Genomic DNA, 17639 nt, shown 5'->3' on the forward strand with positions numbered 1-17639 from the left:
TAGATTGAATGCTATGTGTCCGAAAGACATATCTCTTTGAATTATTATCTTAACAGGTGGAGATGGCAGACACGGAGGAAAAAAGAAAGGTACAGTTGAAATACATGAAATTTGTTTTTAATGTTCGAATATTGTCTGTTTTATTTACAGTTTGAGAGAAATGTTTGTTTGTTTTCTTATATGTTTTTTTTTTTTTTTTTTTTTTTTTTTTTTTTAAAAGATAAAAACCGAAAATACAGAACACTACAAATGTGTTACATTTAACCTTTTATTTTAGTTTGAAATTCAACAGTACAGCTACACCTCATGTAGTCTCAGTAATCCTGGGGTCCATTGTGCATTTAGCTACATGCATAGCTATATGGGCACGGGTCACGTTTACTTATAATTGTACCCTGGCCATTTTTTTCTTTTGTTTAGCAAGGTACAAAGAGTATACCATGTAAATAACAAACCATTCCTGCATTTAGTTTTTTTTTTTTTTTGGTAGGAGCGGCTGAAGCTGGCACTATAATTGTAATATTATACAGTGTACTGCGAATGTCCAATATCCAAACAACTTCATCCTGGTACAAATTCCGAACTCATAAATTGCATAATTGGTTAATGCTACGTTTCGTAAGGCATACCTGTTTGAATTATTATCCTGTATCAGGTTTTATTATCCTGTATGCCATTGAGACAGGATAATGGTCCTGCAGTGTGCTCTATTTTCAGCAGTTACTATAGCTGGCATAGTAGACAGTAGGTAGGCAACTGGCTCCTCTCAGCAACATAAACAAGGTGAAGCTAGTGGTGAGGTGGACGAGTAAAAGGAAAAATGAAAGTTTTTTTTTTATAATTTAGACAGTCCATATGTATGCATTTGATGAAATGAGTTGTACAAAATAGGATAAATTGGTCTGTTTCTGGATATTTTGTGGACATTCTGTGTTGTGTACTTTGGTTTTATGTTTTAACAAAACAAAGCAATAACAGAAACCACAGCCAGTTAGTAACCTATAACTAGGGCTTGAACTTTTCGGTTTTTATTTTCCAAAATGTTAATTAGTCGTTGCTAAACTGTCTCTGTAACTTAATAAAGCAAAAACTACGAATTAAAGATTGGGTAAAGTTTTTTTTTTCTTTCCTACAATTCAAATCAAGGGTATTTTAAATGATGGACTTGCTATCAGAGTACACTCTGTACTGGGTATTTTATGCTGAAAATGACAACGATAATAGGCGTAGAATGAAATGCAATTAGGTTAACCGATGAGTAATTAACACAATTTATCACCTCTGTTTGAAATCAAAATTAAGCGAAACAGAATCAGGCTCAGTCAAGATATGAAAGTAAAAACAAGTCACACTGTTTTGTAATTATCAGCTTTTTTCTGAATTTAATTAAGAAAGAGAATCGGCTCAAAATAAGTTTAAAGAGACGTCAGGTGATAAAAAAAATAAACCCCGGAAACTTCAAGCCCTACCTTTTTACCTTACCAGGTGAAAAATGAACAAATAGCACCCCCTAGTGTCTGAATGTCAAAATGACCCTGGATCTTAAACTGCAACCACACTGCACTGCATCCGCGAGCGAAATCACCGAATGTCAATCCGACACGAGACGCCACTTGGAAACGATCCAAAAGACATCAAGGAAATAAATACATTGCCACGCACATGCATTCATATTGAACATACTAGAGATGGGCTGTCCCATTACAAAACAGGTCTTGTTTTGATAAAAGGTTACCACCCTGACCTCCGGCAACTGCGTTGTAAAATAAAGGTTGGATTGTAAAATCTATAGATCAGAGTTATTGAACTTCCCTATATATCCATCGAGTTTTGACATTGCAGTAAGTTGTATATATAAATAAAAAATAATTGTGTTGAAAATATCAGTTCAACTATACTACTATTGTCCAGCTGTCGTCTGACAGATGTACCGGGCTTCAAATCAGACTACAAGTACTACTGTACATAAAAAAGAAAACTACGACTACATCTGTACAATTACTACTAATAATAATGATAACAATTAAACTGTTGGATATATAAGGATGTTCAATAACTCTGATCTATAGATTTTACAAGTCCCACTTTTACAACAGCATTGCTAGAGGTCAGGGTGGTAAACTTTTATCAAAACAAGACCTGCTTTGTAATGGGACAGCCCATCTCTAGTATGCTCAATAGGAATGCACGGGCGTGGCAATGTATTTATTTCCTTTATTTTATCAAAACAAGACCTGTTTTGTAATGGGGCAGCCCACCTCTAGTATGTTCAATAGGAATGGATGTGCGTAGCAATATTTATTTCCTTTATTTTATCAAAACAAGACCTGTTTTGTAATGGGGCAGCCCATCTCTAGTATGTTCAATAGGAATGGATGTGCGTAGCAATATTTATTTCCTTTACTTTATCAAAACAAGACCTGTTTTGTAATGGGACAGCCCATCTCTAGTATGTTCAATAGGAATGCATGTGCGTGGCAATGTATTTATTTCCTTGATGTCTTTTGGATCGTTTCCAAGTGGCGTCTCGTGTCGGATTGACATTCGGCGACTTCGCTCGCGGATGCAGTGCAGTGTGGATGCAGTTTAAGATCCAGGGTCATTTTGACATTCAGACACTAGGGGGTGCTATTTGTTCATTTTTCACCTGGTAAGGTAAAAAGGTAGGGCTTGAAGTTTCCGGGGTTTATTTTTTATCACCTGACGTCTCTTTAAACTTATTTTGAGCCGATTCTCTTTCTTAATTAAATTCAGAAAAAAAGCTGATAATTACAAAACAATGTGACTTGTTTTTACTTTCATATCTTGACTGAGCCTGATTCTGTTTCGCTTAATTTTGATTTCAAACAGACGTGATAAATTGTGTTAATTACTTATCGGTTAACCTAATTGCATTTCATTCAACGCCTATTATCGTTGTCATTTTGTTATTTTCAACATAAAATACCCAGTACAGAGTGTACTCTGATAGCAATGTTCTGATGTTCAATAGGAAGGCATGGGCGTGGCAATGTATACCGAGCATCAAAGTAAACTTATCACTATTATAACACATTTATTTTAGAAAAAAATAAGGTATATAAATGATGGACATTGACAAAATGTTTTTGGTTTCTTTTTAATCGCTCGATCATTCATCCTTGACCATGACACGAGTGGAGTGATTTCAGCTGTTGAATTGCAAGCTTGATTAAAAGCAATAAAGAAAATCACTGACAAAAACCAATATGCCACGTCTGTCAAGAGAGCAGCGCCTTCATGCAAACAGCATGTTGGAGGCTGGACTAGGGCAGCGTACTGTGGCTCGCCATCTTGGGTGCTCACAGCCAGCAATTTCAAACCTGGCAAGATGGTATAACCAGACACACTCTGTCAATGACAGGCCATGAACTGAGAGACCAAGTCACAACACCTGCCCAAGATCGACAGATCATTTTGCAGCATCTTCGTGATGTCAGTTGTTAATCAGCACAATAAAAAGTCACTGCACTTGCTCTAAAACAGAGTTTGTCATTTTTCAATCACATCTCGTGAATTTTATCCAAATATAAGTGATACGTTTCTTTTGATGCTCAAATATAAATTATACTTTTGATGCTCAAATATAAATTATACTTTTCTTTTGATGCTCAAATATAAGTGATAAGTGATGCTCAGTATATTTATATCCAGTCTTTTGGATCGTTTCCAAGTTGCGTCTGGTTTGGATTGAAATTTGGCGACTTCGCTGTCGCCGCTCGTGTCCAGTGTGGATGCAGCTTTATTCATTCATAGTGTTGTGAGATTTAATTAAGAGATTTTAGGATAGTAGAAGTACATATATTTTTAAAATGATGTATTCTTTATTGTGTTACACTGTTGCAATAAGTATTGCACTTGCATAGTGAAATATATACAAGTCAAACCTGTCAATAATTATTGCTATGGTTAGACTGGAATATCTCTCAGAAGTCATTACTTAGTCAAAAGGTGGCAGTGTAACAAATATGGTAATACATTTTGAAAGAAAGAGTGACCATTGTTATGTGTTTCAGATTTTCGACAAAGCCACACCCTTCATTATTCTACACATACAAACTCCTTTAAACTAAACCTATTATGTTTTAATATTTCTGAATCCCTGTTTTCAGGTTTTTCTGACAGTCAACGCGTTTAAAAAATATATATTTTAATTTTTTGGGACGGTATTTTGAAAAAAAAATTCCAAACTTTCAAAAATTACATTAAATGCTATGTGTCCGAAAGACATATCTCTTTGAATTATTATCTTAACAGGTGGAGATGGCAGACACAGAGGAAAAAAGAAAGGTACAGTTGAAATACATGAAATTTGTTTTTAATGTTCGAATATTGTCTGTTTTATTTACAGTTTGAGAGAAATGTTTGTTTGTTTTCTTATATGTTTTTTTTTTTTTTTTTAAAAGATAAAAACCGAAAATACAGAACACTACAAATGTGTTACATTTAACCTTTTATTTTAGTTTGAAATTCAACAGTACAGCTACACCTCATGTAGTCTCAGTAATCCTGGGGTCCATTGTGCATTTAGCTACATGCATAGCTATATGGGCACGGGTCACGTTTACTTATAATTGTACCCTGGCCATTTTTTTCTTTTGTTTAGCAAGGTACAAAGAGTATACCATGTAAATAACAAACCATTCCTGCATTTAGTTTTTTTTTTTTTTTGGTAGGAGCGGCTGAAGCTGGCACTATAATTGTAGTATTATACAGTGTACTGCGAATGTCCAATATCCAAACAACTTCATCCTGGTACAAATTCCAAACTCATAAATTGCATAATTGGTTAATGCTACGTTTCGTAAGGCATACCTGTTTGAATTATTATCCTGTATCAGGTTTTATTATCCTGTATGCCATTGAGACAGGATAATGGTCCTGCAGTGTGCTCTATTTTCAGCAGTTACTATAGCTGGCATAGTAGACAGTAGGTAGGCAACTGGCTCCTCTCAGCAACATAAACAAGGTGAAGCTAGTGGTGAGGTGGACGAGTAAAAGGAAAAATGAAAGTTTTTTTTTTATAATTTAGACAGTCCATATGTATGCATTTGATGAAATGAGTTGTACAAAATAGGATAAATTGGTCTGTTTCTGGATATTTTGTGGACATTCTGTGTTGTGTACTTTGGTTTTATGTTTTAACAAAACAAAGCAATAACAGAAACCACAGCCAGTTAGTAACCTATAACTAGGGCTTGAACTTTTCGGTTTTTATTTTCCAAAATGTTAATTAGTCGTTGTTAAACTGTCTCTGTAACTTAATAAAGCAAAAACTACGAATTAAAGATTGGGTAAAGTTTTTTTTTTCTTTGCTACAATTCAAATCAAGGGTATTTTAAATGATGGACTTGCTATCAGAGTACACTCTGTACTGGGTATTTTATGCTGAAAATGACAACGATAATAGGCGTAGAATGAAATGCAATTAGGTTAACCGATGAGTAATTAACACAATTTATCACCTCTGTTTGAAATCAAAATTAAGCGAAACAGAATCAGGCTCAGTCAAGATATGAAAGTAAAAACAAGTCACACTGTTTTGTAATTATCAGCTTTTTTCTGAATTTAATTAAGAAAGAGAATCGGCTCAAAATAAGTTTAAAGGGACGTCAGGTGATAAAAAAAATAAACCCCGGAAACTTCAAGCCCTACCTTTTTACCTTACCAGGTGAAAAATGAACAAATAGCACCCCCTAGTGTCTGAATGTCAAAATGACCCTGGATCTTAAACTGCAACCACACTGCACTGCATCCGCGAGCGAAATCACCGAATGTCAATCCGACACGAGACGCCACTTGGAAACGATCCAAAAGACATCAAGGAAATAAATACATTGCCACGCACATGCATTCATATTGAACATACTAGAGATGGGCTGTCCCATTACAAAACAGGTCTTGTTTTGATAAAAGGTTACCACCCTGACCTCCGGCAACTGCGTTGTAAAATAAAGGTTGGATTGTAAAATCTATAGATCAGAGTTATTGAACTTCCCTATATATCCATCCAGTTTTGACATTGCAGTAAGTTGTATATATAAATAAAAAATAATTGTGTTGAAAATATCAGTTCAACTATACTACTATTGTCCAGCTGTCGTCTGACAGATGTACCGGGCTTCAAATCAGACTACAAGTACTACTGTACATAAAAAAGAAAACTACGACTACATCTGTACAATTACTACTAATAATAATGATAACAATTAAACTGTTGGATATATAAGGATGTTCAATAACTCTGATCTATAGATTTTACAAGTCCAACTTTTACAACAGCATTGCTAGAGGTCAGGGTGGTAAACTTTTATCAAAACAAGACCTGCTTTGTAATGGGACAGCCCATCTCTAGTATGCTCAATAGGAATGCACGGGCGTGGCAATGTATTTATTTCCTTTATTTTATCAAAACAAGACCTGTTTTGTAATGGGGCAGCCCATGTCTAGTATGTTCAATAGGAATGGATGTGCGTAGCAATATTTATTTCCTTTACTTTATCAAAACAAGACCTGTTTTGTAATGGGACAGCCCATCTCTAGTATGTTCAATAGGAATGCATGTGCGTGGCAATGTATTTATTTCCTTGATGTCTTTTGGATCGTTTCCAAGTGGCGTCTCGTGTCGGATTGACATTCGGTGATTTCGCTCGCGGATGCAGTGCAGTGTGGATGCAGTTTAAGATCCAGGGTCATTTTGACATTCAGACACTAGGGGGTGCTATTTGTTCATTTTTCACCTGGTAAGGTAAAAAGGTAGGGCTTGAAGTTTCCGGGGTTTATTTTTTATCACCTGACGTCTCTTTAAACTTATTTTGAGCCGATTCTCTTTCTTAATTAAATTCAGAAAAAAAGCTGATGATTACAAAACAATGTGATTTGTTTTTACTTTCATATCTTGACTAAGCCTGATTCTGTTTCGCTTAATTTTGATTTCAAACAGACGTGATAAATTGTGTTAATTACTTATCGGTTAACCTAATTGCATTTCATTCAACGCCTATTATCGTTGTCATTTTGTTATTTTCAACATAAAATACCCAGTACAGAGTGTACCCTGATAGCAATGTTCTGATGTTCAATAGGAAGGCATGGGCGTGGCAATGTATACCGAGCATCAAAGTAAACTTATCACTATTATAACACATTTATTTTAGAAAAAAATAAGGTATATAAATGATGGACATTGACAAAATGTTTTTGGTTTCTTTTTAATCGCTCGATCATTCATCCTTGACCATGACACGAGTGGAGTGATTTCAGCTGTTGAATTGCAAGCTTGATTAAAAGCAATAAAGAAAATCACTGACAAAAACCAATATGCCACGTCTGTCAAGAGAGCAGCGCCTTCATGCAAACAGCATGTTGGAGGCTGGACTAGGGCAGCGTACTGTGGCTCGCCATCTTGGGTGCTCACAGCCAGCAATTTCAAACCTGGCAAGATGGTATAACCAGACACACTCTGTCAATGACAGGCCATGAACTGAGAGACCAAGTCACAACACCTGCCCAAGATCGACAGATCATTTTGCAGCATCTTCGTGATGTCAGTTGTTAATCAGCACAATAAAAAGTCACTGCACTTGCTCTAAAACAGAGTTTGTCATTTTTCAATCACATCTCGTGAATTTTATCCAAATATAAGTGATACGTTTCTTTTGATGCTCAAATATAAATTATACTTTTGATGCTCAAATATAAATTATACTTTTCTTTTGATGCTCAAATATAAGTGATAAGTGATGCTCAGTATATTTATATCCAGTCTTTTGGATCGTTTCCAAGTTGCGTCTGGTTTGGATTGAAATTTGGCGACTTCGCTGTCGCCGCTCGTGTCCAGTGTGGATGCAGCTTTATTCATTCATAGTGTTGTGAGATTTAATTAAGAGATTTTAGGATAGTAGAAGTACATATATTTTTAAAATGATGTATTCTTTATTGTGTTACACTGTTGCAATAAGTATTGCACTTGCATAGTGAAATATATACAAGTCAAACCTGTCAATAATTATTGCTTTGGTTAGACTGGAATATCTCTCAGAAGTCATTACTTAGTCAAAAGGTGGCAGTGTAACAAATATGGTAATACATTTTGAAAGAAAGAGTGACCATTGTTATGTGTTTCAGATTTTCGACAAAGCCACACCCTTCATTATTCTACACATACAAACTCCTTTAAACTAAACCTATTATGTTTTAATATTTCTGAATCCCTGTTTTCAGGTTTTTCTGACAGTCAACGCGTTTAAAAAATATATATTTTAATTTTTTGGGACGGTATTTTGAAAAGAAAATTCCAAACTTTCAAAAATTACATTAAATGCTATGTGTCCGAAAGACATATCTCTTTGAATTATTATCTTAACAGGTGGAGATGGCAGACACGGAGGAAAAAAGAAAGGTACAGTTGAAATACATGAAATTTGTTTTTAATGTTCGAATATTGTCTGTTTTATTTACAGTTTGAGAGAAATGTTTGTTTGTTTTCTTATGTTTTTTTTTTTTTTTTTTTTTTTAAAAAGATAAAAACCGAAAATACAGAACACTACAAATGTGTTACATTTAACCTTTTATTTTAGTTTGAAATTCAACAGTACAGCTACACCTCATGTAGTCTCAGTAATCCTGGGGTCCATTGTGCATTTAGCTACATGCATAGCTATATGGGCACGGGTCACGTTTACTTATAATTGTACCCTGGCCATTTTTTTCTTTTGTTTAGCAAGGTACAAAGAGTATACCATGTAAACAACAAACCATTCCTGCATTTAGTTTTTTTTTTTTTTTTGGTAGGAGCGGCTGAAGCTGGCACTATAATTGTAGTATTATACAGTGTACTGCGAATGTCCAATATCCAAACAACTTCATCCTGGTACAAATTCCAAACTCATAAATTGCATAATTGGTTAATGCTACGTTTCGTAAGGCATACCTGTTTGAATTATTATCCTGTATCAGGTTTTATTATCCTGTATGCCATTGAGACAGGATAATGGTCCTGCAGTGTGCTCTATTTTCAGCAGTTACTATAGCTGGCATAGTAGACAGTAGGTAGGCAACTGGCTCCTCTCAGCAACATAAACAAGGTGAAGCTAGTGGTGAGGTGGACGAGTAAAAGGAAAAATGAAAGTTTTTTTTTTATAATTTAGACAGTCCATATGTATGCATTTGATGAAATGAGTTGTACAAAATAGGATAAATTGGTCTGTTTCTGGATATTTTGTGGACATTCTGTGTTGTGTACTTTGGTTTTATGTTTTAACAAAACAAAGCAATAACAGAAACCACAGCCAGTTAGTAACCTATAACTAGGGCTTGAACTTTTCGGTTTTTATTTTCCAAAATGTTAATTAGTCGTTGTTAAACTGTCTCTGTAACTTAATAAAGCAAAAACTACGAATTAAAGATTGGGTAAAGTTTTTTTTTTCTTTGCTACAATTCAAATCAAGGGTATTTTAAATGATGGACTTGCTATCAGAGTACACTCTGTACTGGGTATTTTATGCTGAAAATGACAACGATAATAGGCGTAGAATAAAATGCAATTAGGTTAACCGATGAGTAATTAACACAATTTATCACGTCTGTTTGAAATCAAAATTAAGCGAAACAGAATCAGGCTCAGTCAAGATATGAAAGTAAAAACAAGTCACACTGTTTTGTAATTATCAGCTTTTTTCTGAATTTAATTAAGAAAGAGAATCGGCTCAAAATAAGTTTAAAGGGACGTCAGGTGATAAAAAATAAACCCCGGAAACTTCAAGCCCTACCTTTTTACCTTACCAGGTGAAAAATGAACAAATAGCACCCCCTAGTGTCTGAATGTCAAAATGACCCTGGATCTTAAACTGCATCCACACTGCACTGCATCCGCGAGCGAAGTCACCGAATGTCAATCCGACACGAGACGCCACTTGGAAACGATCCAAAAGACATCAAGGAAATAAATACATTGCCACGCACATGCATTCATATTGAACATACTAGAGATGGACTGTCCCATTACAAAACAGGTCTTGTTTTGATAAAAGGTTACCACCCTGACCTCCGGCAACTGCGTTGTAAAATAAAGGTTGGATTGTAAAATCTATAGATCAGAGTTATTGAACTTCCCTATATATCCATCCAGTTTTGACATTGCAGTAAGTTGTATATATAAATAAAAAATAATTTTGTTGAAAATATCAGTTCAACTATACTACTATTGTCCAGCTGTCGTCTGACAGATGTACCGGGCTTCAAATCAGACTACAAGTACTACTGTACATAAAAAAGAAAACTACGACTACACCTGTACAATTACTACTAATAATAATGATAACAATTAAACTGTTGGATATATAAGGATGTTCAATAACTCTGATCTATAGATTTTACAAGTCCAACTTTTACAACAGCATTGCTAGAGTTCAGGGTGGTAAACTTTTATCAAAACAAGACTTGCTTTGTAATGGGACAGTCCATCTCTAGTATGTTCAATAGGAATGCATGTGCGTGGCAATGTATTTATTTCCTTTACTTTATCAAAACAAGACCTGTTTTGTAATGGGACAGCCCATCTCTAGTATGTTCAATATGAATGCATGTGCGTGGCAATGTATTTATTTCCTTTACTTTATCAAAACAAGACCTGTTTTGTAATGGGACAGCCCATCTCTAGTATGTTCAATATGAATGCATGTGCGTGGCAATGTATTTATTTCCTTGATGTCTTTTGGATCGTTTCCAAGTGGCGTCTCGTGTCGGATTGACATTCGGCGACTTCGCTCGCGGATGCAGTGCAGTGTGGATGCAGTTTAAGATCCAGGGTCATTTTGACATTCAGACACTAGGGGGTGCTATTTGTTCATTTTTCACCTGGTAAGGTAAAAAGGTAGGGCTTGAAGTTTCCGGAGTTTATTTTTTATCACCTGACGTCTCTTTAAACTTATTTTGAGCCGATTCTCTTTCTTAATTAAATTCAGAAAAAAAGCTGATAATTACAAAACAATGTGACTTGTTTTTACTTTCATATCTTGACTGAGTCTGATTCTGTTTCGCTTAATTTTGATTTCAAACAGACGTGGTAAATTGTGTTAATTACTCATCGGTTAACCTAATTGCACTTCATTCTAAGCCTATTATCGTTGTCATTTTGGTTTTTTCAACATAAAATACCCAGTACAGAGTGTACTCTGACAGCAATGTTCTGATGTTCAATAGGAAGGCATAGGCGTGGCAATGTATACCGAGCATCAAAGTAAACTTATCACTATTATAACACATTTATTTTAGAAAAAAATAAGGTATATAAATGATGGACATTGATAAAATGTTTTTGGTTTCTTTTTAATCGCTCGATCATTCATCCTTGACCATGACACGAGTGGAGTGATTTCAGCTGTTGAATTGCAAGCTTGATTAAAAGCAATAAAGAAAATCACTGACAAAAACCAATATGCCACGTCTGTCAAGAGAGCAGCGCCTTCATGCAATCAGCATGTTGGAGGCTGGACTAGGGCAGCGTACTGTGGCTCGCCATCTTGGGTGCTCACAGCCAGCAATTTCAAACCTGGCAAGACGGTATAACCAGACACACTCTGTCAATGACAGGCCATGAACTGAGAGACCAAGAGTCACCTGCTCAAGATCGACAGATCATTTTGCAGCATCTTCGTGATGTCAGTTGTTAATCAGCACAATAAAAAGTCACTGCACTTGCTCTAAAACAGAGTTTGTCATTTTTCAATCACATCTTGTGAATTTTATCCAAATATAAGTGATACATTTCTTTTGATGCTCAAATATAAATTATACTTTTCTTTTGATGCTCAAATATAAGTGATAAGTGATGCTCAGTATATTTATATCCAGTCTTTTGGATCGTTTCCAAGTTGCGTCTGGTTTGGATTGAAATTTGGCGACTTCGCTGTCGTCGCTCGTGTCCAGTGTGGATGCAGCTTTATTCATTCATAGTGTTGTGAGATTTAATTAAGAGATTTTAGGATATTAGAAGTACATATATTTTTTAAATGATGTATTCTTTATTGTGTTACACTGTTGCAATAAGTATTGTACTTGCATAGTGAAATATATACAAGTCAAACCTGTCAATAATTATTGCTTTGGTTAGACTGGAATATCTCTCAGAAGTCATTACTTAGTCAAAAGGTGGCAGTGTAACAAATATGGTAATACATTTTGAAAGAAAGAGTGACCATTGTTATGTGTTTCAGATAATGATGATCCCTCTGTCCGATTAAAAAAGAAGGAGGATCTAATGCTGTTTCTTGCCCTACACATGGAAGAGTCTCCAAAATGTAAAGCCCCCCCAAACAAGAAGGAACAAAGCGTTAAGGTATTTTAAATAAAAACATGGCAGTGTTCACGTAAAGAAGGCTGGTTCTCTTTCAATTTGAAGAGGTTTTTAACCTTACGACGCTTGCTGTTTTGTGTTTTTTCCTCTACTATTTGCAGCTAAAAAAAAAAAAAAGCGCTCTGCCACACCCCGCTGTTGAGTCGACTCCGTCGGATTGTCTCGACCCGCCCTCTTGGTGCACTCGGCCTAAAATCTTACAGTTCACCCGCAGCGACTGTTCTATCCTCACAGCTTTCCTGTTGTGTGTGCGTGTTTTTTTTTTCTTTAATGCCTTGCAGTTTAAAAAAAATAAAAAATAAGAAAAAAGAAAAAGTGATTCCTCCACTGGGACCTGGCTCTGCTGTGTCCTGCTGTTGAGTTGACTCCACCGGCTTGTCTCAGACTGCCTACTCGACATGCTTTGTAAATGTTAGGATGAACCAAGGTCTGATGGGAAATGCTGCAGGAACTCACAAAGACAGAGGATTGAATTTATGCAAGCTCAGGCACAACCTTCAGGTCGGCCAGAGTGTCCTCGGCTCACTGCGCACCAGCGACCCCTGTAGCGTATGTTCATCTTTGCCGCTCACGAGTCAGCGCAGGGGTGGTAGTGGTAAGCTGAGCCTAAAAAACTACAAAAAACTAAAAAAATTATAATAATAATTACAAAAAATATAAAATAAAGGATATTCACAGCACACCTGGTGTGGTGACTGTCTTGTCCCATAAGCTTGAACTGCTGCGTGTGTGTGACAAAAAAAAAAAAAGACAACGTCTGCCTCCACTGGGCCTGTTACTGCCCCATTGTCTAGTATATTCCATGGCTACATCGCCTCTTCCACCTCGGTGTGTTATGCATTGGAAAAAAAAGTGCTGTGCGCCACTCCACTGCAAGCTACGCTACGCGCTGTCCCGGTTGTGTGACTGACTTGTGAAGACTAGGCACCCTTCCCCAGTACCCTCGGTGCTTGCGCCCTCAGTGCTCGGTGCCTCGATGCCCTCTGCCTGTAGGTGGTGCTCCACTACGCTGTAAGCTATGCTTTGCCCCGGATGTGTGACTGCACGTGGTCGAGACTAGGCACCCTTGCCCAGTACCCTCAGTGCTTGCGCCCTCGGTGCTCATGCCCTCAGTACCCCAGGGCCTCGGTGCTTAGACGCTCCGTGCTTGGTGCTTCAGCGCCCATGCACATTAAGGTTAGGAGCCTGTCCTCAGTACCCTTGGTGCTTACACTCATGGTGCTCGGTGCTCTCAGTGCCTCTGTGCTTCGTCACCCTCGGTGCTTAGACGCTCTGTGTCCTGGTGCTTCGCCCCAGCATGTTAATAGGCAATGCTTGCAGCACACCTCCTCTGCCTTAGGGGACGAGAGGTTCTGCCATATTTGCTCAGTATTCCAACCACGAGTCCTGCAGAAAAGACTTGCTAGGTTCACTGGTGCAGCTTCCCCAGCTAGCTCAGCAGAGGCATCTGCGGCATTGGGAACCCCGGCCTCCCCCATCCTCTATCTGCCCTCGAGCCCTGTGCAGAGTATTCCCTGCGGTCTGGCTCTAGAGGGTCAATCTCGCAGCCGCTCTAGGTCTCCTACAAGGAGTAGTAAGCGGGTGAGACACTCACGCCAGTCGAAAGACATCTCAGACAAAGAGTCAGATGACTCAGGTCATGGAATAGCCTACCTGTCAGATGACAGAGTGTCTGCCTTTCTAAATTACCTATCTGTGTTTCAACAGGGGGCGATAGTACCTCTGGTGTTGTGTCAGAAGTTGTTGGGTCTGATAACTGCGGCTTCATTAGCCCTTCAGTTGGGGTTGCTTCAGTGCCTTCCGGTTACATCCCAAACGCGACAGACACCATGGGCTGACCGTGTCTCGTGCATGCTGGGAAGCCCTGCGCTGGTGGAGGCAAGCCTCTCACATGCATGAAGGTGTAAGGATGGGGGTGATCCACAACTGTCAGGTGGTGACGACAGATGCATCCAAAATGGGTTGGGGTGCGGTCTGGGACTTTGGTCCCCTGGGTTGCATCACATAGCCTTCAAATTATAGATTTGAGCACAACAGAACCTGTTATCCTTCCGGGCTGTTCATCTTCAAGGAGTGGTGAATTGGGCAGTGGATCTCCTGTCGAGGGATGGTCCCCACCCGTCAGAATGGCGACTCCACCCTCGGGCCAGGGCTGATCTCTTTGCTATGGCAGAGATGACTTGCTGCTCCCTATGGTTACGGCTGAGGCGGTCCACTAGGCGTAGACGCCCAAGCCTACGAGTGGCTCAGGATGCTCTTATACGCATTTCTGCCGATACCATTGCTCCCGGCCTCCCTAAAGAATGTTCGGAGAGAAGATGCGACAGTTCTCCTGGTGGCCCCCAGGAGGCCCAAGAGAATCTGGTTTGCAACCCTTTGCCAGCTATTGCAGGGCCAGGCACCCTCTGTCACCCAGAACGGGGCCGACTCCAACTGTGGGTCTGGCCCCTGAATGGGACCGTCTGTCCGCCTCGGGCTCTCAGACACAGTCGTCAGTACACTGCAGAATGCTAGGGCCTCCTCCACAAGGTCATTGTACGCCTATAGCAATTATTTTACAGTTTTTGCAAGACCTCCTAGAGGCGGGAAGATGCACCTCTATGTTGCAAGTGTACTTAGCAGCCATATCTACATACCATGTCCCCAATGACTCAGTGTCCCCAGGCACTCATTTCTCGCTGACTCGTTTTCTGAAGGGTGCTCGGCGGTTACGTTCTCCTAGAAAGGACGTCCTCCCTGAGTGGAGTCTAGACGTGGTATTGGAGGCTGTCACTAAGGCCGTGTTTGAGCCTACACATTCCATAGAGTTGAAATATCTCTCTATGAAGGCAGCCTTTTTGCTAGCCATCACCTACGCTAAGCAGTGACTGTATGCGTATTTGGGATGATGGAAACAGGGTATCATTGCACATGAACCCCGCTTTCCACTTGTTACGGCTTTCCACTTAAACCAGTCAGTGGAATTAGAGGCTTTCCATCCCCCTCCTTTTTCTTCGGAGAAGGATCAGAGATTAAATTCCCTCTGCCCGGTTCATGCATTGAAAGGTTATGTGGATAGGATGAGAGTGCTGCGTCAGTCTGACCAGCTCTTCGTCTGTTATGGTGAAAGGACCCTGGGTCAAGCCCTCTGGAAGCAGCGACTGTCTCACTGGATTGTGGACACAGTTTCAACTGCATATACTAATGCCGGCCTTCCCCCACCTGAGCAGGTGGCTGCGCACTCTACCAGAGGAGTGGCTATATCATGGGCCCTCTTTAGAGGAGCTTCATTGACTGATATCTGTACTGCGGCTAGCTGGGCTACTCTGCATACATTCACCAGGTTCTACCAACTTTCGTTAATCAATTTTGCTTGGCCGCATGGTTGCTGAACAAGCCAAAAGACAGAGTGCTTTTTGACAATCTATATTCACAACTGAGATATGCCTGCATGACTACTTTTTTCAGACAATCAATATAGTTTCCAGCTTTGTTGCAACATAAAATGATTTTCGTTTTGGAGGCAGCACAGCGCATGTTTCTTATTAAGACAAAAGAGTTGACTTCACTGTGGAGGTGGCATGATCCCGTGCGTTCAGACTGGGATGTTGACAGTGTGTGTATATTGTAACAAAAATCCTTGATGCTATAAGAATGAGCCTTCAGTTGATTCAGGGCCAAAGTCAATATTCATGACACTTTATAATAAATAATCAAAGACAACTTGCCAGTTGTTAACTAGCAATTAACAGGTCACTGTGGGCCACGACCTACGCTGCTAAAACAAATTAATTTTTAAAAGGAATCTCAGGGTGGAACTTTCCTATCTGTCTTTTCACTTCTCTCTCTGCTTCTCACAACAACAAACACTCCTCCTGTCACTGGTCTTTAGCTCCAGTTAGTACCACCTCGTCCCACTCCACGGCCAATCACCAGCAGCTCCTGTGGTCCGTACCTGTCGCTCATAGGCATTCTAGCACTTCACAGACCTCACAATATTTTCTTTTTTTTCTTTTTTTATTTGGGGTCCAGGGGCCAGGTTCGTTATAGCCGAAGGTTCGTTATAATGAAAGGCATTATAGCGACGGTGTACTGTATTGACATTTTGTACAGTCATATAAAACAGTACACTCTTGCATACTGTTAATATTGTATGTGTTGTATTATTATATACTCTTTATTTACATGTATCACTGCATTTTAGGTAGAAACAGTAGTTTTCTACCTAAAATAAATACCATGGTTCATGGCACCTGAATAATATGTAAAATGAACATCTTTTCTCTTTTTGCAGTATAACAAGTGTGGTATTGTAGTAACTACAGGAGATAAAATGAAAAGAATTGTCACAATGGATTGTTCCAGAAATGAACTGCATGCAGTGGAAGTGGTAATGATGAATTTCCCAAGGTCTTTAAAAGGGGGCAATGTCTTCTTATCAAGGAAACCTTGCTACAGGTGTACTCAGTTACTTATCCAAGGTACAATTCTGAGAATATCACAGTAAAATAAGAGAAACAAATTGGTGTTCAGGTGGCTCAGATGGGGTCCTATACAAAACAAAGTAAAAAGTGTTATACTAATGAGAGTTAAGAAAATATAAAGTCATTTATCCAAGCCAAGTCCTTGGTTTCAAACCTAAATCAAAAAGGTCACAATCAAAATATGTTTTAATATGTTCACTTAGCCTTATCTAAGTTTCAGATGTACTTAACACATGCCTTGCTAAAGTTCACATCTTCCATAACTGCCATTCAAAATTGAGCTAACCAGATCACTAAATCTTACTGTTGCATTTTTAGGTGAATTCTCCTCCGTTTATTATTGGCCATGGGATCCTGAACAGAGTTGCATTACATCAGACTCTTCGGCACCCACTGATTCAAAGTGTGTTGACCAGATGTTCCTAAGAAGTAAAATCTCATTTGAATGCTTGGTTCCTGACCAAATGAAGAACATAATGATGGCAGACAATCCTGAGAAAGTCAAAAGGGCTTTATGTTGCCTGGACAGTTTGCTTCCCTGCAGCAAAGACTCTTTCTTACCAGCACAAGAACAAGATAGAAAGCTTGACATTCATGCACTGCAGTTATGCTTCCTGCTGGCTGCCAGATCAGGCAAGTTGTCATTTAACCTTTACCCTTACTACTAGCACAACAAGATAATGCTTGAAACTAAATATGTTAAATAAATAGGTATGACATTGAATACTGTTCTAGGAGTTACACATTGTGGACTATAGATGCATTTTTTGTCAGCACAGATGTTTTTTTTTTTTTTTTCTTAC

General features: G+C 38.6%; 1 protein-coding gene across 2 annotated transcripts; it reads left to right on the top strand.

Moving 5' to 3' along the window:
* On the top strand, window positions 1-17588 carry LOC131737514 (uncharacterized). 2 transcript variants are annotated; one of them, XM_059027065.1, is made up of 6 exons: window positions 1-89; window positions 4276-4308; window positions 8387-8419; window positions 12234-12355; window positions 16647-16833; window positions 17155-17588. In XM_059027065.1, exons 4-6 carry the CDS (start codon window positions 12278-12280, stop codon window positions 17502-17504), a joined length of 615 nt encoding a protein of 204 aa, XP_058883048.1. In that variant the 5' UTR covers window positions 1-89; window positions 4276-4308; window positions 8387-8419; window positions 12234-12277; the 3' UTR covers window positions 17505-17588. The 2 variants fall into 2 exon arrangements, with proteins under 2 accessions (XP_058883048.1, XP_058883049.1); XM_059027066.1 differs by lacking the exon at window positions 1-89 and having other exon boundaries at window positions 4220-4308.
* Window positions 17589-17639: the final 51 nt, after the last annotated feature.

Source organism: Acipenser ruthenus, chromosome 7 (assembly GCF_902713425.1).
Source record: "Acipenser ruthenus chromosome 7, fAciRut3.2 maternal haplotype, whole genome shotgun sequence".
NCBI lineage: Eukaryota > Metazoa > Chordata > Actinopteri > Acipenseriformes > Acipenseridae > Acipenser > Acipenser ruthenus.

Coding starts and splice junctions, on each gene's coding strand:
- LOC131737514 (XM_059027065.1), top strand. CDS start 12,278: ATGCTGTTTCTTGCCCTACACATGGAAGAGTCTCCAAAATGTAAAGCC. Junction 12,356..16,646: donor AGAAGGAACAAAGCGTTAAG/GTATTTTAAATA, acceptor CTCTTTTTGCAG/TATAACAAGTGTGGTATTGT. Junction 16,834..17,154: donor TACTCAGTTACTTATCCAAG/GTACAATTCTGA, acceptor TTGCATTTTTAG/GTGAATTCTCCTCCGTTTAT.